Source organism: Pristis pectinata, chromosome 23 (genome assembly GCF_009764475.1).
Source record: "Pristis pectinata isolate sPriPec2 chromosome 23, sPriPec2.1.pri, whole genome shotgun sequence".
NCBI classification, from domain to species: Eukaryota; Metazoa; Chordata; class Chondrichthyes; order Rhinopristiformes; family Pristidae; genus Pristis; species Pristis pectinata.
Window position 1 is genome coordinate 16,062,094 of NC_067427.1, and position 24,820 is coordinate 16,086,913.

General features: G+C 37.8%; 1 protein-coding gene across 1 annotated transcript in view; it reads left to right on the forward strand.

Moving 5' to 3' along the window:
* Positions 1–24,820, forward strand: part of col27a1b (collagen, type XXVII, alpha 1b) — a 425,030-nt gene that overhangs the window by 320,135 nt on the left and 80,075 nt on the right. Inside the window, exons 33-38 of the mRNA XM_052036787.1 lie at positions 1,515–1,568; positions 2,986–3,039; positions 6,310–6,345; positions 7,853–7,906; positions 10,014–10,067; positions 17,902–18,009. Coding sequence (XP_051892747.1) covers positions 1,515–1,568; positions 2,986–3,039; positions 6,310–6,345; positions 7,853–7,906; positions 10,014–10,067; positions 17,902–18,009 — 360 coding nt within the window. The remainder of the gene's footprint in view (positions 1–1,514; positions 1,569–2,985; positions 3,040–6,309; positions 6,346–7,852; positions 7,907–10,013; positions 10,068–17,901; positions 18,010–24,820) is intronic.

A 24,820-nucleotide genomic window follows, 5' to 3' on the forward strand; every position in this document is an offset into this window, starting at 1 on the left:
TTTCCCAAATCCCCAGGCCTTAAATCATCCAAAGTCTAGATTCTATTCTCTGGAATTCTCTTCTCAAGCCCCTCCACATTTCCACATTCTGAAAATTAACATTTTTAATCTGGCTGGCCCTCTTAACTGCTTCTTCTTTGGCTCAGTGTTCATTACTCTCCATAAAGTGTCTGGGGATTTTTTTCAATGATAATGATTCACAGCAGCCAGGTATTTGACCCCTCTCCTATGTCTTTGTCTCTTGTTTTTTATTCTCTTCTGTCTATAACTTCCTCCACCTGTAAATATAAAAGGCACTATATTAAATATAAACACATTGCCAAAATAGTAGAGAGTAGATTATTAGCTGTATTATCATCAGTCTTTTTGGCTTGAATCCATAAAAACGTCCCAGTTACATATTACATATATACCAGTTCTCCAAGAACCTTCATTAAAAGGTCTATCCTACATTTTGAAATAATTTATTTGCCTAAGTAGTTGTTCAGTAATACCGCCATTACCATATTACACCTGGACCCAGTCCGCTACCTGAAGTCTCTGCCTGTGGTCCCCATGTACCTGAATGTACCTGGGACACATGAGGAGAGCTGATCTTGCTGGCCCCTATTCCCTTGGGTTGAGTGGGGCATGGTCTCAGTGGTGACTAGGCCTCAAATCCAGAGTCCCTCTTTCCAGAATGCCCTGACTTTGCTAGTCTCCTGATTGCATACTCCAACATTAATTATTCTATTATGTGGCACCTTTTCAGAGGGTTTTCGAAAATAAGAAATGGAAATATATATGTCATTTATATCTACTGCATTACCCTTGTCTGCACTCTCTGCTATGACATCAAAGAATCCAATTATGTTAGGATAGATTTTCCTTTATGAACTCGGAACCGAATATTTATTATTATTGTTATCATTGGAATGTTTTTCTCTTGTAGGTATTCCATTTGTTCCCTAACAAAGTTAGGCTGAATGGTCTTTGGTTCCTTGTTTTCTGTATTTTGGACTTCTGTGCCCACTTGAAACTGGCTAAGAGTTCTATTGTCTCTTAAGTTTAGTGCCCTTTTTTAATTCATGTCAACTCTGGGAAGTGGAACAGAAAGAGAAGCTTTCATCCCAAATGACCACCTCATTATCTTACTGCTATATAGCTCACCCACAGTCAGCATGGTGTGCTTGAGCTGTGAACAAGCTTGGCAGGTTTGAAGATTATTTTTATGCCTTCTTGGTGACACTCCATGTTTGAATGCATAAGGAAACAGTTAAATTACTTCAGTGAAGGTGTCATCCAGTGCAGCATGTTCTTTCTCAACTTGCACCAAGCTGTGTTATATTAAAAGAAAAAACCCTACAAATAGTGATCATTAAAACTAAAATCCACTGTGTGGGCTGATGGATGCCTGCAATTACCTTCTAAGTACAAATCCATACCTAGCTATTCACCATCAGAATATTTTAAGATAAGCCCTTCATAAATCTTAAATTGTGAACTATTTACAAACTCCTTTGCTTATTTTTCAGGGACCTCCTGGACCAGAGGGAGTAATTGGAATGCTAGGAGAGATGGGTCCAAAGGTAAAGTGAAAACCATCCAATTATTTTTTAAAATTATATATTGTACTGGTGAAGGTAATAGTGCTAGGAAGTTGATATTTTTTCACTTTTATGTTCAACTTCAGAAAATGTATTACAAGTTCGATATAGTGTGAGTAAAATTAATTATTAAGTTTCCTGTCTATTGCCTGAATAGTATGTAATAAAGATAGCCCCAGATTAGCAGCTGGGGTCAGCTCAATGTAGCATTCCTATATCCCACATTGTCTTGCTTCTAAGACTGAGATTGTTGACTTAAGCGTCACATTGTAAACAGTTTATGCTTCATATTCAAGCACATGAGAACTCGTTTGAGGCTGCCCAGATTAATTTAATTGTAGTTTTTGAACCCTTAACCAGACAGTTCAAAAATAATCTTGTTACTCTATAATGAGTTTCAAACCAGGCCCCAGAACTGAAGGCCAGTATCTGAAAAATTGTGGTGCATTGGGAATGTTCAGGGTTAGGTGTCAGAGTGGAACGTTAGGTTGTGCTCATGGTGCTTGCCCAATGTGACAATTGAGAAGCTGTAACTAATTTTAGGTTCTGGCCACGTTACCATTTTTTAAGTGAGCTCATACTGTGGTATGGAACAAAAAATCAGCAAGCTACTGCAAACAGCTAGCCAGCGGGTAGCCTGTTGGCAGACAAGTGTATTCTGTGAGCAGACTGAAACAAAAGTCAACTGCTTGGGATTGGAATATATTTGTGGGGCCAAGACCAACACTCCTCCTACTAGTGTCACAAAGATCTTGTAGAATAAAGCATCTTACCTTTTGGGAGTGGTCTCCACCAATTCCCTCCGGAGCTCAACCTGGAGAAACTATAAATGAAATGAGGCTCCTAGAAAAATGATAGAAAAGAAGTAACTTGCATTTATATAATACCCTTAGCCTCTCAGAGCATTACAAAGCAGACCGTAGCCAGTGAAGGACTTTTGAAGTATAATTTCTGTTGTTACATAGGAAATAGCAGTCATTTTGTGTAAAGCAAATTGCATTTCCCCAACACCGCCAGTGGAACACGCACCTCCCACCCCCAGCCCAACTGGCACTTGAAAACCTATCCTTTCGTCTCTAGAAGCTCTTATTTCCAATACCCATTGTCAATCTTTATTTCCCTGAAGTTCTCCTTTGAGGTTCATAATGAAGAGTTAGCATACACAAAGTTTCCTCTGCACCTTAATGCTGGCAAGCAGGGTAGAGAAGGAGTTGCTTTGTTTTGATGCATTACATAGACTAGCTTTAACCTGAGTTACATATATAGGCATATCTTTTTATATCAACTTTTCATTCAATAGTTCTTTTGGACAGTCCACTGAGTCTGATTGCCACAGATTTCATCTGTATTAATGTGAAGATACTACAGATTTTTTCAAAAGACTTTCTTTTTTTTTTAGGGGATTCCTGGTCCTATTGGTGAGCCTGGACTCCCAGGTGAAGTAGGAGAAAAGGTATGACATTCTAATCATTACTAACTGAATTTTCTAAGGATAATGGAGGCTTTTGTTTTGAAGACTGGCTCTCTCATTACAACCCATTCCAACTGGGCAGCCGGACAGAATAAGCCAGAATTACTACAGCAGGCTCCATTCTTCCTGAAAAACTTCTTTAGTGGAAAGGGAAAGTGGGCCGAATCTTTCTCAAAATAGCCCTCTGTGCTCTGAGTTTCCTTTGCAGTTAGTTAAATATGCACCTGTTTTCTATCAGGTAATATCATTGGAACTGATTTTTGAAAAATGCCCAATTCTGAATTTTATAAAATAAAATTAGAGAAATATACCAGTATATAGATATATACTGTAAATAACTTTTTTAAATCTTCCACCTTAAATGGGTTTTCATTTTGAGGAGCATTCTGGCTGAAAGAATTTGCCAGCTCCAAAGTTTTTGTTTCTACTGCCCGTATATTAGCTACAGGCAAAGTTTACATTGCACCAGATGTGAAATGTGCAGCAGCGGAAATGTTTGAATAACAATTATCAGATTAATATATTCAGCTTTTATTTATTGTGGTTGTTCAACAATGCAAGGACTCACATGTACACAGACATAGCTTAAAAGAATATTATGCCTTTTTTAACTCTGCACTCATCAAATCCTCCAGTGAGTTAAGTGTGTTGTCTTGAATTTGAAGAATCAGTCAGCCATTCAGCCCTTTGAAGGAGTTTCACCAATCAATAGATTAGCATTCATCAGTACATCAATTCCATTCACCAGGTTTTTATTCCATTTTGCATCATATCCTTGCCTAATATAAACCAATCAGTCAACATCCTGAAAATGTCCATTAATTCAGCATCTACACCTCTTAGAGAAGAAATTCCAAACTTTATGATAAAATGCTTGCTAATTATGAATATCATGAATTTAATTCTAATAATTCTAATTCTAATAATTCCCTCTGCATTTTCCCAATGCAGAAATTAGTTTTTTTATATCAACATCTCACTTAAATTGCCTTAAACTGCTGGCCAACTTTATCCAATCTGATCTCATAATTTAACTTTTATGTTTAAGATTCTGTCATTCTGCCCAATTTGTTCTCAAAAGCTTGAGAGCCAGTGCCCAAAACTGAACACAGCACTCCAGATGGGATCTTACCAAGACTGAGTTATTTCTTCACTTTTGAATTTTGGCCATCTTGAGATAAAGGCCAAAAACTATTAGACCTTTTGTTTACATTTTATACCTGTGCATTAAATATTAATGATTTTTATCCATAGATATTTGAATCCTTTTACTCACCCACTGCTCCTAACTGCATGTTAGTAAAACAACTAGGAGACTAAGAGCTGTGCCCAACTTATTTTTCTCTGATCCAAAGTGGATTATCTTATATCTCTCCACTCTGTACTCCATCTGTCATAGGTGTGCATATTCACTCAGTTTATTTATGTCTCTTCATAACTTTATCCTTCCATCCACATAATTTACTGTACCTCCTAACTTAGTGCTCATCTGCAAACTTTGGATAAACCACATATTTTCCTTTATCTTAGTCAATAACATACATAGAAAAGATGAAGGTCCTGTACAGATCTTTTGCAAATGCTATTTATTACATTCTCAGCAAACAAAAAATTAACAGGTTATTCTTGTTCCGAGAGTTCTATCAACAAATTACTAATCAATCTCACATAATTACCACCGATTCTAAATGTTCTCAGTTTTGTTGATAATCTCTAGTGTGGAATCTTAATGAGTACTTTCTCAAAGTCCAATAGGCAACATCTTTGAATACTACCCTAAGCCAGAAACCCTGTATTGAAAGGAAAGTCAAAAACTATAAAATTCATTTTTTTTAAATCTATAAATAACAATGTGTTATAAGTGGTCTAAAATTTGGTCTTTGGTCTATAATTTGTGGTGGTAGTAACAGTAAAACTCTCACCACTCACCATCATTACTGTAATGGTGTCAGCAACTTTGGGGAATCAGCATATACAGTCAAACTCTGATATTCACTATCCTTTTATTTGGATGATTCAGCATTTGGCTCATTGGGCGTTGTTTCCCGTGCTCCCTTTAAATTCACTGGTGCCCCTTTTCCCATACTCCCTTCAAAATCGCCAGGGCCCTGTGAACTGTGCTCCCTTTAACATTGCCAGGGTTCTGCTCCACACACTTCCTTTAAATTCACTGGGGTCCTGTTTTCCTTGTTCCTTTTAAACTCATTGGCCCTATTTCCTCTATTTCCTTTAAACTTAGCTGGGCCATGTTATCCATGCTATAGTATGTTATAGTACTGTGTAACATTTTTAAAAAGTGAATTATAAGTATGTAGGGTCATTAATAGGAATCACACCCAATAGTCTGGAAAATATGCCAGTTTAGCAACACTATAGTCATGTAGGTGCTGGATTATTAGAGCTTTACTCTACGTGGTTAAGTACAGAAATCTAGACTTTACTGTTAGAGAAAGAATTCTCCTCAGGGTGTGCTGTTGCAGACTTCATTCAACACAGAATTAAATGATTTGATGGGAAACAAAACATTTTAAAAGCTTAAGAACTCCAATGGTATACTGTCAGATTTTTCAGAAAACCCACTGGTTCAGCATCTGGCTCACTGGTTCTGTTTCCCTGTGAACTCACCAGGGCAGTTGGTCCCGCACTCCCTTTAGACTCATTGGAGCCTTGTTCCCAAGCATCTTTTTAGCTCACCAGGGCCGCATTCCCACCCTCCTGTTAAACTCACTGGGACCCATCCCCGTGCTCCTTGTAAGTGCACTGTCCCTCACTCCTTTTAAACTTGCCAAAGCCTTTTCCTTCACTCCCTTTAAACTCATTGGGTTTCTGTTTTCTGTGATCCCTATAAGCTCACCTCATTCACTGGAAAGCTTATTATACTATTGTGTAATACTAAAGAAGAATAAATTAAAAGTATGTTGCTATATTACTAAGAGTAACATCCAATAGTCCAGAAAATCTACAAGTCTGGCACTATTGAAGTCCCAAGGGTGCCAGATTATTGGAGTTTCACTGTATAAGACACAAATTATTTGTGAATAAGATACACATCTCTTACACTCATACTCTGAGTTCACAGACCAGTACAACCCAGAACTCTTAAAAGTACATTAAGACTGAGCAAAGACTATTAGTGGCGTAGCCATTGGAGCTGCTGCCTCACAACTCCAGCAACCTGGGTTCAATCCTGACGTCCAGTACTATCTGTGTGAAGTTTGCTTGTTCTCCCATTACCATGTGGGTTTCCTCTAGATGCACCAGCTTCATCCCACATCCCAAGATGTGCTGGTAAGTTAATGGTCAACTATGTATTGCCCCTAGTGTAAGAATTTGGCAGGAGAATTTGGGGGGAAGGAGGAGGTAGTGTTGGGGAGTTGATGGGCCTTGGAGAGAGAATAGATTACAAGGAAAGACATGGGGAATGGGTCTAATGGGTTTGCTCTGAGAGCCGCATAGAGTCAATCGGCCAAACAACCTCCTATATCATTAGAAAATATGAAATACAAATAAAATGATATCAATACAAACACGGGACTTAACATGACTGAACCTGCTGAGGAGTCAAATACTACAAACTATTGTACACTGATAGGAACTCCATACTCTGCACCTTACAGAGCTTTATCCTTAACTGAATACAACTTCTACTCACATGTACTTCTCGCTAACTCTGACGATGAACTCCACTCACTCCCTCAATTACTCTAAGGATGCATACAGGCAAACACCCATGATAGCAGCTCTCTTGCAAGCTAATCTTTTCCTTTAAGGATTATTCACTCTTTAACTTTAGATGCTTTTAAACATAACTCACCCTGCAAATCGCTCTAGAGAATGTGGCCCCACATGAGTAGGAATCAGATTATCCTTGCAAATTGTTAAGGTTTGCCCTGAACCTCCTTATTTTATAATACAAGAATCACAGCCATGCAAGATCTACTTTGATTGTACCATCTCCATCCTGTTAGCCTGCAGCAAGACCATGAACAGTTCAATGTAGAATTGTTTGATGCTTGATATTTGACTATTAAAACACAGCAAAAGTGTTTCAATGGAGAAATGTCTAAGCTTATCAGCATTCTAAAAAGTTGGTGAATGGGTTTCTCTTTAGTGACAGTTCCAATTTTCACCACTTTCAAAGGCTGTTTGGGACAGAACCAGACTTATTGATGCCATCTTTGCTACATATGTGTTGACTTGCAAATGTTTGAGTATAGTTACATTATAGGGGTTTGGATTCCTCTATGAATGGCATCAGATTTAAAGTTACTTTGGAATGGGTGAAATGATCTGCAGTCCATTACATCTTCAAGAGCAGTCTTTTGAGGTCGGCAGTGAATGTTGTCCGTTTACTGCTAACCACAAAATCTGGAACATTGTTTATCTTCATAAAATAGTGTATATCTAGATAATGTCTGCTGGTTAAAAACAGAACTCTTTCAGTCTTGACTGGTCCATGATTGCTTAAAATCATAGGGAAAGCAGAGTTTAATTTTACCTGTATGCATCTCCTTGTGTAACTTTGATAAAAAAAATAGTTTTGAAATGTTTCTGTGTCATACAAATAATTTATAATTTTCACAAAATGACATCAAAAAATATTCTTTGACAAAAATTTTGTCAAAGAATATTGCCTATGTAAGATTTTTTTTTTAATTTTTGCTGATTGATAAGAACATTTGCAGATAGGCCATATTTTAACAATTGTGATTTGTCCAAAATTGAATGATGCAAAAGGATTTGAGATTTAGAGGTTGTGAATTAATACTTAATTTTCAAATCCTCTGACCTACAGGGTGGAATTGGACCAGCTGGAGCTGCAGGTGAACAAGGACTTATGGGCCAAAGGGTGAGTGATTGATTATATGGCATTTCAATCCTATTTGTGTTCCCAGTATGAGAAAGGTATTCCAAAAACACTCCTCCAGAGTGTCACAGGGAAGCCATCAGGAAAGGTAATCTCTATATTCCACCATGTATTTCCCTGAATTTCTGTTTGTTCCTCGAACCCCTGTGTAAAGCACAGCCATTGTTCCTTTGTCGCGAACGGTCCTTTTAACAAGCAACATAGCAAAAGAGTGCCAGGAAATATCAACATCTAGTTAATCTAGCTGGTATAATCTACCTTTGTGTAACTTCGATAAAAGCACGCTATTGTTTACTCCCAGCTGATTTTCTTTCAGGTTGAACTATTTCCAATTTTTTCAGATTACCAAACATATGTGGGTTATGTAGACAATTAAAGATAGAAAAGTTATTGTGCATTTATTTTTTTCCAAAATTTTACAATGGTTACTTGACCCAAATACTACTGCAAAATTTGAATATGTATGTTATCAGTGTGTTGGTATTATGAAAATAGAGATTATCATTATGTTTTTCAAACTGATGAGCAAACAATCAAGAAATTAAGTCACAATGATTTTCTGAAACAGTTGCACGTAGTTCAGGGAATTCAGTTACAGAAAATAAAAAAACTGCCAATGCTAAAAATCTAAAATAAAAACTCGAAAGAAATGCTGGAAATACTCAGCAGATCAAACTGCATTTGTGGGATGAGAACTGTGGGAAGAGAAACATAGTTAACTTTTCAGATAAAAGACACTTCTTCAGAACTGGGAAGAAGAGAAACAAAGCTTATTAAATTATGGGGGTTGGGGGGATGGAAGTAATGTCTCTGATAGGGTAAAACCAAGGTGATCACGGGGATAAACTGTAAACAAGATTATCTGGTCCATGAGTGAATGGGAGCAGTTTGAGAATGAGAACAAAAAGACCTAGGTAAAAGAAAGTAGGATTTGCCCCAGTTCTTTCATTTTTTTTCTTCTTGCTCTGAAATCGGGCAAATGGGATTAACGTAGATGGGCAAAAAGGTCAGCATGGATGTAGTGAGCCAAAGGGCCCATTTCTGTGCTGTACAACTCCATGAATTTTCTCTGTAAGTGTAGGACATGCCCAGATTGACCTGACAGGCACGTTTTCCTACTGGCATTTCACATCTCCTGTGTTCTTTCACCTATAGTCTTACTCTCTAACTGCTCCCATTCACTTGTTAACCAGATAATCTTGTTTACAGTTTATCCCCATGGTCATCCTGGTTTTGCCCTATCAGAGACACCCCTCCCCCACCCTCCCTGCAGTTTAACAAGCTTCTTTTCTCTCCTTCCCAGTGCTGACGGAGGATCTTCAACCCGAAGTGTTAACCCTGTTTCTCGTCCTATTGATGGACCCTGACCTACTGAGTATTTGCAGTACTTTCTGTTTTCAGTTCAGATAAAGAATCTGAATGACTGATTGGATGCCATAAATTTTGAAAATAATTATATCTCAATCTCCTTAAGTACACCAAATTATTTATTTTCTTTTATGTTTGGCAACCAAGTTAGTAATGTTAAGGAATTCTTTATTTTTAACTCTTTAATAATCCAACTACATTCTTTGCAAGTCCAACCCTGGTGTTAGATTGCATCAAAGGTTTTGTGGTCACTTCTCCATTCCAATATACTACCCTTTCAAATCGATAGTTATCCATCACCCTATGGTTCTAGGCATTAGTGCTGTAAAACTCAGTGTTTCCCAAATACCAATCTTATTTTAGCCCAAGATACAGACCATCAGGATATTGCAAAATGGGTGTGTTTTATTCAATGTCCTTGTAAATTAATGTTCCTGTGTTAGAGCCTTAAAAGTCCTTGGCCTTTGTAGGCACATAATTTAAGATAGCTTTGGAATTGTCAAACTTTGCCACTCACTGTACTGATCATAGCACTTACTCCTCCTCATGGTTAGTCTGGAAGTTTTATCTGGTCTTAGGTGAGATAACTTAGAGAGAATGGATCAGTTGCAATGTTATTTTTACAAATGCTTACAAAAGCATGCTTTGAAATTTCTTGTCACTATATATTGACCAGATGAAACTGACATCTTCAATAATCAATCTTTTTTTATTTGCAAAGGGTGAGCCTGGTCTGGTGGGTGATGATGGAGCCCCGGGAATTGATGGGCTCAAGGTAAGGATTTCAAGCATGGATTTGAATAAAAACACAAAAGTATAATACCAATAAAACTGAAATCTGAATAGACTTGTATAAAGATAATACAGGCATAAATTTGACTTAAGCGTCCAGAATATATTTGAACTTAATATATACATAGTATATTTAAAATTAGCATTTTGAATATATCTGTGCATATTTAAAATGTAGATTTTGAAAATTTTAGTTTCTCCAAGTTAACCTTTTCAAAGCAGGAGGGAACAGATCGTTAGTGGACTGTTAATATTTTTTCCTTCATACTTTTTTGCCTGGGATGATAATTACTGCATTACATATAAGTATTCATGTTGTTTATTTGAACTTTAAAATTAGGCTCACACTAAGGCCCTGCCTAAAATGCAATCTGGCCTCTACAGCAATGGGCCAGATTGTTGAATCCACTCCCATCTCCTTCTTGACCTCTCTCATGACCACTTCTGTAAACTGCCGACTGAATCCCTGATCCCAAAGTCACCTGTTTCAGCAATAGACCCAAAAATGAATCCAACTATATCCAGTATGTATTGTGAACAATTTATATAAAATAAGGTAAGACGCTCCATAGATTTGAATTAATGGCATGATTTATATGTTTTTAAAAGTATACAAGTTATTAATGTAGTTAAGCTGCTTTACCATCCAAAAACAAATGTGCCTTCTTATTCAATTAAAACATTTTTTTGAGGTTAATCCTACAATTTAGATAGTGCCTTAACTGATGCTCCAGTACTGTACTGAGAAAGCATTGCATTGTCAAAGGTGCTATCTTTTGTTTGAGAGATTAAGTCATGGTCCTCTCTGCGCTCTCAGGAAGACATAAAAGATCCAATGGCCCTATTTCGAATTTGATCAGTGTAACTATGTCTGATATCTGATAAATGTTCCATAGCCAACATTTAAAATGGATGGAGACACAAGTTCTGATGCAGGATCTCGACCAGAAACGTCGACCATCCCTCTGCCTCTGCAGTTGCTACCTGGCCCGCTGAGTTCCTCCAGCAGTTTGTTTTTTGCTTTAAAATGGATGACTTGGTTATTAATTTTAGTACTGTTGTGTGATTGTGCTATGTGTAAATTGGTTGTCTTTACAGGAGTGACTGTTATGTATTCCTTTGACTAAAATGCCATTTGGACTTCACAAGCTCATAAAAGGCTCTATAGAATTTTCTTTTATGCACAAATTCTGATTTATGTTTACATTTTTTGAGGGAACTATTTCACCATACAAAAAGGAGTGCCACATCTTTCCTTAAAATTAGTAGGAAGGGTGTTTTCATAGAGTGAATACTAAAGTCCCTTTTAAAATTTTTCTCATCTAAAGGCCGCTAATGTATCCTGTAGATAAGGTCTCTTCTGGAAACAATGACCCTAATTAAAATGAACATTCTCTGGAAAGAATCGAATTGATTACTGCATAATAAACATTAGCAATATTAAAACCCATGGGATTAAAGAGACAGCAGCAGCAAGAACATAATGTTGTTTCAAGGAGAAAAAAAGAGTGGTAGTGAACGGTTTTTCAGATTGATGCATGGTATAGTGACGTTCACCAAAAATTGGTATTAGGACCATTAGTCCTTCAATATAGAGTAACTGATCTGAATTTGCCTGTATAAGAGTATAACTTGCAGATGATATGAAACTTGGAAATGTTTTAACCATTAAGAAAGGTTTTACAGCACCAAACGAAACTTTAAGGCAGGGAGAGAATGAGAGAGTAGGCTGAGAGTGTAACATATTAAGACAGCAAAGAACTTAAAACAAAGAGTGAGTTTAAAACAGCAAGTAAACAAGCTGAAATCTTAAAGCAACAAGAGATCAACATAAAACTTAAAAGCAGTGATTTGGGAGTGGGAGTTTAAATTAGAGGAAAACACATCATAGTTAAAACAAAGAATGATCAGGAATTTCAAGTGATGAAAAACTGAGTTCATGGTGGGAGTTTAAAATGTCAAGAGAAAAGGCCAGAAGTTAAAAGTGGTGAGAGATTTAAAGCAGAGAGTGGGGAGGGTTTAAAACAGGGAGTGAGTGGGGTGAGGGTTCAAAGCAGAGAGTGGGGAGGGTTTAAAGCAGGGAGTGAGTGGGGTGAGGGTTTAAAGCAGAGAGTGGGGAGGTATTAAAGCAGGAAGTGTATGGTGTGCAGCTTTAAAGCAGGAAGAGAGTGAGGTGAGGCTTTAAAGCAATGAGGTTGCAGCATGAGGGTTTAAAGTGGCAAGAAAGCAGGCAGAGAATTTAGAACAGTGGAAGGTTGAGATAAGAATTTAAAAGCAGGGTGAGAGTTTAAAGTGGGTTGTATGGATGAGAACATAAAATTGTAGGAGGGAAAGAAAGTCAGACAATGGGCTGTGCTACAAGAGACCACTAAGGTTAAAGAAGCAAGAAACAGCAGGAACAATCAATAAAGGTTTTACAATAATCATGGGGTATTTTAACTGACAGATTAGACAAATCAAACTAGTAAAAGTAGTTTAGAGTGCAAGTTCATACAATGCACTTGAGCATTTTCATGGATTAAAACATAAGAGCCACCAATGGAATAGATTATTTTTGACCCCATCTTCCTTAATATTTCAAGGTTAATTAGTAATCTCACAATAAGTGATCTTCTAGGAAAAATGATTACAAAATGACAGAGCATTATATTCGATCAGATTCTGGAACTTAACTAACTTACAGAGGTAAGGCAGGCAAATTGGCTAAGGTCAATTGGGAAATTAGTTTAAAAGGTTTGCTGGCAGTTAACACTGGGATATGTTTAAATAAATATTTCATAATTCTCAAAATATATTACTTTGAGAAATAAAAACCCTTGCTGACCACAACTGCTGATGTTTACCTGCCTTTCTAGTCAGAAGGTGGTCAAATTGGCAAGAGTCATTTGCAAATTATCAAACCACCATCTTCCAGCTGCCTTGATCAATCCTGTTCCATTGCCTTGTCTGCCATTTTCTGATATTTCCATCACTGGCATGACTTTTCTTCTTGCCAGTACAGTCACTTAAGACATATGGGTGCACAGTGGGAAGGACCCAAACCCATCTTCTTCTATGAAAGTTTTAAATAACCAAAGCTATGTTTACTTTCCACAATGCAGACTGTTAAATAAAAGATAGCCAATCTCCGCTATAAGCTGATAGTTTTCATTTTGTGAAGATTTTAAGACGCTTTGTATCTCAGAAGGTTTGAAAATGCAGTCCCTGTCTCTTTTTGTATTTCACAGTCCCCTTTTGATTTGTGCCAGATTAACTGATTTTTAGCCTACACAGTATTATCTTTTCATTTTCTCTCTTGTGTAATTATAATTCATTGAAGATATAATAATCCTTCATTGGTGCTTATGGTAGGTCAGTGATAAATGCTTGCCAGTGTCTTAAACAAAGGGAAAATATTGAAAAAGTACTTTGAGTCCAAAAGATAAAATATTCATTATATTTTGTAGATTATATTGTATTGGCTTTTGGGTCAAAAAAGAGATCTTGAACCATAAGGATTACTATGTCTGGATTATATTCTCATCTCATGACAAGTATTAGCCATCAAATCTCCTGGCTACTGATAGATTTTTCACCATAAATTGTCAGGATCAACTATACAAAGGTGGAAGCGTTGGATCTGACTTGTGGTTGGGAAGTTGTTAGAAACTGGATTTGACTCTCAATATATAAAACTATTGCAATGCAATTAAGATATGGCCAGGACTATAACCATACTTAGTAGCTTGTAGCCCACCTATTAGTTTGATGTCTTAGACTTTAGGTATGAATGCCCAATGTTTTTGCATCATACTATATTAAAAGTCAAATTAACTTCAATTACCACAGGACCTGTTAAGACGTCTGTCTATGTTTACAGCAGTACTGCTCATTATTTTTCAATAACATTCCAGTTGGACACACACCAGTATAATTTGGTGTGTGACTGTTAATTTGAGAAGCAGGAAGACACATGTAATGCCACATCAGAGCATTTACTAAACTCGAGCTACTTTCTGGAAAATGCTTTGGCTTTTTCAGAAATACATTTATTGTGTTTAACACATGTGCTCACAAGCTCCCCAGTGTTCTCAATAGTTTTTCCCTGGAATAAGATCCATCAATTTTAACTCATTAGTGAATTTTTGGGATGCCCAAATGCAGTACCTGATTGCATTTTGTCCTGATTATGAACAATATATGCAAGTAAGGTGACAGTGACAAAATCAGTGCAAGCCTCCACGCAGATTTTGGGGAAAATGTCTTTATAATTGTGTCTTCAGCGTGCAGACCACATTGTGCATGCTGTTGAAGCCAGCGTGGCACTAGCTCCATCATTGAGATGGTGATCTATTGGGAGTTCAACTAGGTCACTGAGAGCTTGTCAAATAACATGCACTACAGTCACAGCTGCAAGGAAAAGAAAATTGATCGTGAGGATATCTAGTACAACATTGACATGCACAGCATTGTAACTGCAAATGAAGAAACGGCTGAGGCTATAAACAAGCATTTTGAATCTAAGTTAATTTTAAAGGACATATTGAAAAGGCAGAAGTAGTAGGGAAGCAGGGATCCAATAAACTGGAAAAAAGTTGTTCATAAACAGATAGATCTGGAGAAATTAAGAGGATGAAAATCTAATAAATGACCTGCATCTAATAGCCTACTTCCTAGGATATTCAAAAAGATGACTGCAAAGGTAGTGAATGCATTCTTGATAATGTTCCAAATTTTCCTGTGTTCAAGAACTACCCTGACAGATTGATTCTTGGGATGGGGTGGGAAGAGGAAAGATTTAGTAAGATTGATTTGTATTCTCTGGAGTCAAGAAGAAGGAGAGATAAACTCATTGAAAACACATGAGTCTGAAAAGAACAGCAGGGTAGATGGTCTGAGGTTATTTCTACTGGCTGGAGAATCTGGAACTGGAAGGCCAAGGGATAAGGAGTTGATCTTTTAGGACTGAGATAAGGAGAAATTTCTTCACTTGGAATGTTGCAAACTTTTGGAATTCTCTGTCCCAGTGGTTTGTGGATGCTTAGTCATTGATTATATTTCAGACCAAGAATGATAAATTTTTGGACACTAAGGGAGTCAAGTGTGTCGTAATCAGGTTGAAAGCTGGACTTGAGTTACAGAATCTCTAGGAATAGTGGAGTGGACTCAAGGGGCTTGTTGTGTATCTAAAAGTTTCAAAAGCCATGGATAGACAAGAAATTTGGAAGTACATGGCAGATGAAATTTAAATCAAGATACTTTGAAGTGTCGTGTGTGATTGGGAAGAATGATGAGAGGCTAAAAAGATGCCATTTTAAATGGTTTACGGGAACCCAGAAGCAGATATACACAAACCTCTGAGAATAGAGACAAGTTGAAAAGGCTGTTAAAATAACATAAGGGGTCCTTGTTTTTATTAAAAGAGAAATAGAATGCAACAGAAATACAATATGCTAAAACTTTATAAAATGCTGATTGTGCTGAATTCACCAAAAAAGGTTTTAAAGTGAAAACTGTTTTTATTTACATGGCAAATGATTTTGATTTAGAGTACCTCTCTCCCAAAAATGGTGAAACTAATTTCAGTGTCAGCACAACATTGCGGGCCGAAGGGCCTGTACTGTGCTGTAGTGTTCTATGTTCAGTGGTCACTTTCAAGAGATTTGGATAAATACTTGAAGGGAAACAAACTAAAGGGGAAAAAGTGGCGAATTAAATGATAACTGTCAAAGACTTGGTGCAGGCATAATGGGCTGTTTGGGCTTCCCTGCATTAGTGCCATGGTCATATGAAAGAGTGATCATTTGTTCCAATAAGTGAACTCATCTCCACTTGTTACATCTCCATCCTTACAAATGCCCAACTTATGTGCAGCCCGTACATTCAAATGAGTATTTGGGAGACTGGCAGTACGGGTTACGAACAGTTCGTAACCCAGAGAGGACCTGTATTTGAAGTGCTATAGGTGGTTTCGTTCAAGGGTAGCATGGCAGCATAGCGGTTAGTGTAACGCTATTACAGCGCCAGTGATCAGGGTTCAATTACCTCCGTTCTCTGTAAGGAATTTGTATGTTATCCCCATGACTGCATGGGTTTCCTCCAGGTGCTCCAGTTTCCTCCCACATTCCAAAGACATATGGGTTAGTAGGTTAACATGGGTGAATTGGGCGGTGTGGGCTCATTTTGACCTCTGGGACCTCTGCTTTTCGTGATTTTTATTAATGACTTGGATGAGGGGGTAGAAGGGTGGGTTGGCAAGTTTGCAGATGACACAAAGGTTGGTGGTGTTGTGGATAGTGTGGAGGATTGCAGAGCTGGGCTGAGAAGTGGCAGATGGAATTCAATCCGGAGAAGTGTGAGGTGGTACACTTTGGAAGGACAAACTCCAAGGCGGAGTACAAAGGTAATGGCAGGATTTGGGGTAGTGTGGAGGAACAGAGGGATCTGGGGGTCCATATCCACAGATCCCTGAAAGTTGCCTCACAGGTGGAGAGGGTAGTTAAGAAAGCTTATGGGATGTTAGCATTCATAAGTCGTGGGATCGAGTTTAAGAGCCGCGAGGTAATGATGCAGCTCTACAAACCTCTGGTTTGACCATACTTAGTGTCCAGTTCTGGTCACCTCATTATAGGAAGAATGTGGAAAGGGTGCAGAAGAGATTTACCAGGATGCTGCCTGGTTTAGAGAGTATGCATTTTGAGGAGAGACTAAGGGAGCTAGGGCTTGACTCTTTGGAGAGAAGGAGGATGAGAGGAGACATGATAGAGGTGTACAGAATATTAAGAGGAATAGATAGAGTGGACAGCCAGCACCTCTTTCCCAGGGTACCAATGCTCAATACAAGAGGGCATGGCTTTAAAGTAATAGGTGGGAAGTTCAAGCGAGATATCAGAGGAAGGTTTTTAACCCAGAGACTGGTTGGGGCATGGAATGCGCTGCCTGGGGTGGTGGTGGAGGCAGGTACATTGGTCAAATTCAAGAGATTGCTAGATACGCATATGGAGGAATTTAAAATAGAGGGATATGTGGGAGGAAGAGTTTAGATAGTCTTAGGTGAGGTTTAAGGGTCAGCACAACATTGTAGGCCAAAGGGCCTGTATTGTGCTGTGCTGTACTGTTCTATGATTCTGTGATTGGGCTGGAAGGGCCTGTTAGTGAGTAGTATAAATAAAGTTTTAAAGATTTTAAAGAGTATATGTACATTTGACTGGTGTGGTTTAAGTAGCACGGTTTCTCCCAATCTATTTGAAAAATCTCAAAAATAAATGTCAACCTCAAGCTCCTTTTCAAAACCACTAATCACCACTCAAAACTTTCTTCTATTCTGATCCTTGCCTCTGTTTCTAAATGTCCATATCTATCTCCAACTTCCCTGCTCCTTGCACTCCTCAAATGCCTCAGCATGGTGCATGCTCCTTCAACTTTCTTTACTGCTAAGCCTCTGACTGCCCAATTTTTGTATTATTGCTTTACAACATTGGGCCAGAACATGCTGATAGCTAGCCAGTGAGTCCATGAGAACCACCCCTTAGCTTTAGTCTGCCGTGGCTGGTATATGTAATATACCATTTTTGATACCACTTTCATTTGAATGGGGTTGCTAACCTTCAAAATTTAAGGTAAGTTTTTCATTTATTTTTGGTTATTTCAATGTATCTCTGTACTTCTAAATAATTAATGGTGGTTTCATGTGCTTTCAAATAAATGTATAATATTTTCTGAATGCTGTGATGCCATGCTACTGATGGAACCCGATTTAGAAGGCCACATATCTTGCTGGTCTTACTCTGATTAAATAAGCCACATCCTGCTGAGTACCTTGTTTTATTTCCCAACAGGGTGACAAAGGAGACCCAGGGGTAGAAGGGGATAAAGGAGAGAAGGGGCCAGAAGGATTGAAAGGAAAAGAAGGACCACCAGGAGTACCAGGAATAATGGGAGTACAAGTAAGAACCATTTCTAATGATTTCCACAGAATGTGAAATGACTGGAGATAACAATTAGCAGGCGTTAACATTGAGGTATCTTGCATCATAGGAATATTGCTACATGGGAACATTTAAAATAATAATTATTTGCTGATCAAGATCCATTGCCGCCTTAATATGTGATGTATGCACAAATTACCATTAATTTTAAGTAATTCCACTCCTGGTACAAAGTGCAATTGTGAAGATAGGATTATAATGTAATCAAAATGTAGTAATATTGCATTTAATAATATAGAAACAGACAATATGGAAATACTCACCGGACCAGGCAGCATCTGTAGAGAGGGAAATAGCATTGACAAAAAAAAACTAGTAGATAAAAGGTCATTGTCTGAATCATTAACTATGTTCAGTTTTACAATGTGCATAGATCACAAGTGAAACTTTCTGTTTCCACTTTATCAAGAACAGAAAACTTGCAAGGAAAGTGATCTGATATCTTCTTATGGAATCAAGCAATATATTGTGTCATTTCTATTCATAAGGTAGATTTAAGGGTGAGAACATTCCATGAATGACTTAGGAGGGTTTTCACTAATAGCACGAAGTTGCCCATCTATGCTTAAGTCTGCATGACTCCTGCTGTCATCTATTGCCTGATAATCTTAAATTCTGAGTGTTTCATTGTGGTGTCTTATCTAGTCTGAGAAGTAAACAGCAGACTGTGTATTTTTCACTGTTCAGGACACAGATAACTGCATCATTACTCATGTTACGGTTGAAGAAGTAGAAATTTCATTGCATTATCATATCAGCTCTTTCAATCAGAGAATCAAGCAGCTAATTCAGTCATTGAATTATTTCATGTTAAATCACATGCTGCACAGGAATGCTTTGATAATTCTGTTACACTATCGATAAAATTCAGGAAATGTGTATTTTATTTTCTTGAAACATCTGTCTCATAAATATGGTGAGAAATAGCGGTATCTTCTTTATTCCATTTGGGAAGTGGGCAGTTGATTCCAGCAGCGCTGTCTGCCCACCTCGGGATATGGAAATTGGTTTTCAAGGAGATTATTTTCTCTTTTAGAGTCTGAGTCATCTGTCAAGGAACCAATTCTCTATAATGTAAATAGAATGACAATTATGTTACCTGTTAAAATAAGAATTATAGCACAGTAAACCATATTGCACTTTGGACAATAAAGGTAGAAAAAGTGTGCTGGTTTACTTGTTTAATAGTACCATAACATCTTTGCAATAGGAGGGTGCCGATTGTCGTTAACTAAACTTTAGTCTGGTTTATTTTCACTCTACCAATGTATGGCAAGGTTTGATCTTTTAATGAATATTGTTTCTACTTGTTCATGCTGAATAACACTCCTGATGCTTTCTTTTATGGCAGTGCACCATGCCAAGCTCTTCTTACACTGTTTCCTAAACTCTTAATTAATATTCTCAAAGGAGTTAAATGGGGGAGCAGTGGCTTGCTGACATCCTTATCTGTGGTTTATAACTGCTTTGAGGTGTCATGTGAAATTGTTCAGGAACACTATGAAGTCTTTGTTGGAAAGAATGACATTCAAAAGAGATTACATATTTTTTGGAGATTAATTTTAAATGTTGCAATAAACTACAAACAAAGGGTATTTCATCCCAAATGACAATTCTGTATAATGTTTGGAGATTTAGGAAGTTGTTCAGCAGCAAATTTAAGAACCAGGTGCCCAACATCTGGAGGTTATTTGAATCTGACATTTTATAGTGTTGTACAGTCAGAATGGTGAGGAAACAAGTGCCAGACGGACATGGAAACTGAGCCAAGCCAATGGGTTCTGGAGCCGAAATAATTTCTAAAAATATTTCTGAAAATTCTAAAAATACCAACTACTTAGGAGACAAACAAATGGTTTAAATGCAGGTATATAGACATCCATTGAACACATTCCCAAAATAGTCAGAAATGCTTCATTTTATTTCTTCGGCAGAATTGCTTTTGGATATATCTTTCAGCATTTCTGTGTAATCGGCACCTGAACTGTATCCTCAACCCCATCACGTGGATGTGGCCAGGAGCAGCATTCTAATTTACCAAAAAAATAGTAAAACCTAAACAATGCATGCATTATAACTTTATAATTAATATCTGAATCAATTTTATTCCTATAAAAAATTGATTTTTTAAATTCCTAAACTCACTTTTCAAAACTTCATCGCAGCTCATATCATTAAATTTTCTCCTTTATACACAAGTGATTACCTCCCACTGACCAAAGAGCATCACTGAAATGATGTGCATTACTGGAGAGAACACAGAGCATATAATTGGAGGTGTTTTTGGATTTCTCAGAATTGGAAGGGTCCTCAGAATGCTGCAGTGTTTAATGAGTGGTTTATATTTTAATACTGTTGTTACAGTTAGGAATAAAATCCCTGATTAGCCATATGATAGTTAAATCAAAAGCATCATAATGTGGATAAAATGCTGGAAGTGTTCTGGTAAATCAGCATCAGTGTTCAGAGAAACAAAGTTACCACCTCAGGTGAATAAGAACTAGTAAATGTAAAAACATTAATAGATTTAAGTGAGTACAGAAACACAAAAAGGGTACAGGGAGGAATGAAGTGGCAAAAGGAGGTGGTAAAAAACAAAACAGGGTGGTAGTAGTTACTTTTCCATAAACCTTCCCTTTTGTCCTTGCCTCTCCTCTTTCCTTACTTCTTAAATCTAGTTTTGAAGCTCCAGCACATTCTCCCTCTTCCAAGTGGTACCATTTGCTGTCAGCACCATAAAGCAAAGAATGGAATACATCTTACATGTATATAATAAAAGGCATGCACTCACTTTGCTTATGTTGTGGTATAAAAATCTGTTAATTAAAGTGACCTGGATGAGCCATAGGGAGATTTCCTACTCTTTACCATCCACAGGGAGAAAAGATTGCCAAATCGTGGAGTGATTTATGGAAACTATATGTAGTTTTTTCCAGTTCTGATGAAAGTTCGTCAACCTGAAACGTTAATGCTGTTTCTCCACAAATGGTAGTTGATCTGCTGAGTGTTTCATGTTTTTATTACATTTATCACAGTCTGCATTGCCTGTTGTTGAAAATGCCTTGGCTGATTCTTAATGCAATGGAAAAAGCTGACAAACATCATACTTAACTATGACTACAGTTTGAGAGCCTTCTGCATGCATTGCTTTTGAGTAAATGAAACTAATAAAAGTCCATCGAGATTTGACTGAAAGGACAAGAATGGGTTAAATGGACTACTACTGAGAAGTTTCATTTAAATTCCCCTTTTTGGGGGCTTTTGCTATAGAGTTTGTTCAGTCATGATGGACCATAAGATTAACTGTTCCCATTAATTTTCAGAAGTTGGGATCCAGGCCAGTGAAATCTGGAATGAGTTAGTTCTTAATGCAAGTTCATGTTGGCCTGAGTTTGCATAAATCACTCCAGGATTTGGCAGTCTCTCCTCCCTGTAGATGGTGAAGAGTAGGAAATCTCCTAGTGGCTCTTCCAGGTCTCTTTAATAATCAGAGCCTCATACCACAACATGTGCACCCATTCTACTCTAATGTCTGGAGACTGCACAAGACATTATTGTAACTTACAGTCTGAAGTCAGAGTACTAAATCTGAATAAGGCAGACTACAGTTGGCTGTGGTAGACTGAGAAGTTAACTCTAGTGAATGAGCTCAAAAAAATTAGCATTAGTTAAAACTTGATATGAAGAAATTAATAGGTCTGAAAGGTGATAAGTCCCCAGGACCTGATGACCTGGATCTGATCATTTTTAAGGCGATGGCAAAGGAAATGCACTGGTTGTTATTTTCCAAAATTCCAGAGATCAGAGGACAGCAAATGCAATCCCATTATTTAAAAAAGGGAGAGAAAAAAACAGGGACCTATTGAGCAGTTAACCTAACATCAGCAGTCAGGAAAATACTAAAATACTACTTCTAAGAAAGTTGCAATAGCATTTAGAAGAATATAATAACATTGGGTAGAGTCAACATGGATTTATGAAAGGGAAATCATGTTTGACAAATATGTTAGTGTATTTTAAAATCATAATTACCAGACTGGATAAGTACAAACCAATTTATGTGGGGCATTTGAACTTTCAGAAAGCCTTTAGTGAGGTGTCACTCAAGATTAAATAAAATCAGAGCTTATTGTTTTGGGAATAATTTACTGATATGGTTTGAAGATTGGTTAACGGACAGAAAACAGGGAGTATGAATAACCGTTTTTTTTCCTGGTCTGGAGGCTGTGATTACTGAATGTGGTGGCCCAACTGTTTACAATTTATATCAATGATTTAGATGAGGGGATCAAAAACAATATATCCAAGTTTGCTGATATTACAAAGTTAGGTAGCAGTGTGGGCATGAGGAGGGTGCAGAGAGGCTTCAGGAGGGAACTAGCAGGTTACATGAATGGGCAAGAATATGGCAGATGCAATATAATGTGGAGAAAAAAGGAGGTCAAAGAATTTTGTGGAAAAATACATGGAGTATTTTATCAGCAGTGAAAGATTGAAAGATCGTGGTATTCAGAAGGATCTGGGTATCTTTGTATACAAATCAATGAAGGTTAACAAGCAGATACATCAAGAGTATTACATTCTGCTCCAGTTGCTGAGACCAAAACTGGAAGATCATGTAGAGGTCTGGTTGACCATTCAGCACAGAGATGAAAAAGAAATTTCTTCACCCAGAGGGTAGTGAGTCTTTGGAATTCTCTACCTAAGAAAATGGTGGAGGCTCAGTCGGTCAGTATATTCAAGACTGGGATCAATAGATTTTTAGATAATGGAATGAAGGGATGTAAGGTTAGTGCAGGGAAGTGGCACCAAGGTGGTAGATCAACCATAAATTGAATGACAGAGCAGGCATGGAGGGCCATATGGCTCCTCCTGCTTTAAGGTGGAGATAAATATTTGAAAGACTGAGGAATTGAGGGTTATGGGGAACTGGCAGAGGAGTGGAGGCCAGCAAAAATCAGCCATGAACAGCAGGGCAGGCTGGAGGGGCCTGGTGCCTACTCCCGCTTGTATTTTCATGTGTTTTTGTGTTTTTATGTTCTTGTGTGCTTCTGTTTCTGATGTTCTTATTCCAGAGGCATGGGTGCATGTCTGTTCTACGTTCATGGATGGTGTATTCTACTGTACATTTTATACAAGTTAGATAAACAGGTTCAGGTGCTTCAAAACTAGGTTTAAATTTTACCTCCTCTGTGTACGGGTGGTAATTGGCCCTCTTGACCAAACTGTTAAACTTTCATTATATAACTAAATTCTTGCTGTCTAGTCAGCCTCCACTACTTGTTCAGATTACATGTCTCAAAAGTAATCTCAGAAAATTCATTGTTTCTGTGATTGCAATAGCCAAATGCCTTACAGATTTTTAACACTTTTCACTGTGTAAGGTTTTAGCTAGCTTCTGCTGAATTCAAGTCTCAAGTTTCCTGGTGGTACTCTGCAGTAAATCTTTAAAATACATAGAGACTGTATGCTTCTGTGGTTTGGATGTTGGCCTTTCACCCCAAGGATGAATTCAGCCAAACTGAGGAGATAAAAGTTTCCTTCATCTTGTAAGGGTCCACAGCCTCAGCCCTGTTCCTGAAAATAGAACGTTCACAGCACAGAACAGCTTCTCATGAAATTGCAGTTCAAACAAAATCAGCATACTACTCATTCAAAGAAGCCAAAGTATATCTGGTTTTGGAAACAGGAAATTATTATGTTTACAGAATAGGAGTGAGGCAAATATTTGGGTTAGTGCAGGACTATACTAGAATTGGTTTAGAATTGTTTGATGATAATTCTAGTCAGTGAGATAAATAGTGTTTCATCTCCCCAAAGTCATTCCCCTCAGCTTGAGGAAGGCCATAGTAATTCAATCAATGAAATGCATAAGAATCTTTGCCTTTATAGAACGGGAATTTAATTTTACATAAAATTGTATCAGATATAAATTCCATGCTTCCCACTGGACAGTCCCAACATAGATGTGCCACTGCAGCCTCATTCCTAATCTAAGACCTTTGTTAACTTCTCCTCATTTGCTTATCTGCCTTCCCTTAAATGTATCTGTTTGATTCCATTTGTTCATCACATGAGAGCAATTCTTCATTCTCATCACTCTTACTGACCAAAGTTTTTCCTGAATGGATTATTTGATTTCTTGATGACTGTTTTATATCAATAGCCTCCAGAGTTTTTCCACTTGAAGTTGCTCACCTTCACAGTCTCAGTGAGCTGCTGCAGTGCATCCTGTACATGGTACAAACTGCTGTGGTCCATCAGTGGTGGAGTGAATGAATAATTGTGGATGGGCTGCTATGTCCTTCATGGTGTTAAGCTTCTTGAGTGTTGTTGAAGCTGTATTCATCCAGGCAAGCGGAGAATATTCCATCACACTCCTGACGTAAGCCTTGTAGATGGTGGGCAGGCTTTGGGGAGTTGAGAGGTGAGTTACTGTCTGCAGGATTTCGAGCCTCTGACCTGCTTCCTCCCCTTTCCTGTTTCTCAGCAGGGTGGCCATTAAATTAGTCACTGCAGTAGTCTGTCAGCATGGCGAGGATCTCCTTAAGGGCTCTAGCCCCACCTGGTTGCTCAGTGGCAGTAGCTGTGTTAAAATCAGGAGGTACCAGGACTCACATTACTTCCCCTATGCAGAAACATTCCCAAAAAATGCATGTGTTTTTTCACTAGGATCACAACCTAAAACCAACAATCTAATGCACTTAGATCAATTGGCATAAGTGCAGTACACAACTATGATTTAATGTGCCAAAAATGAATGAATTTT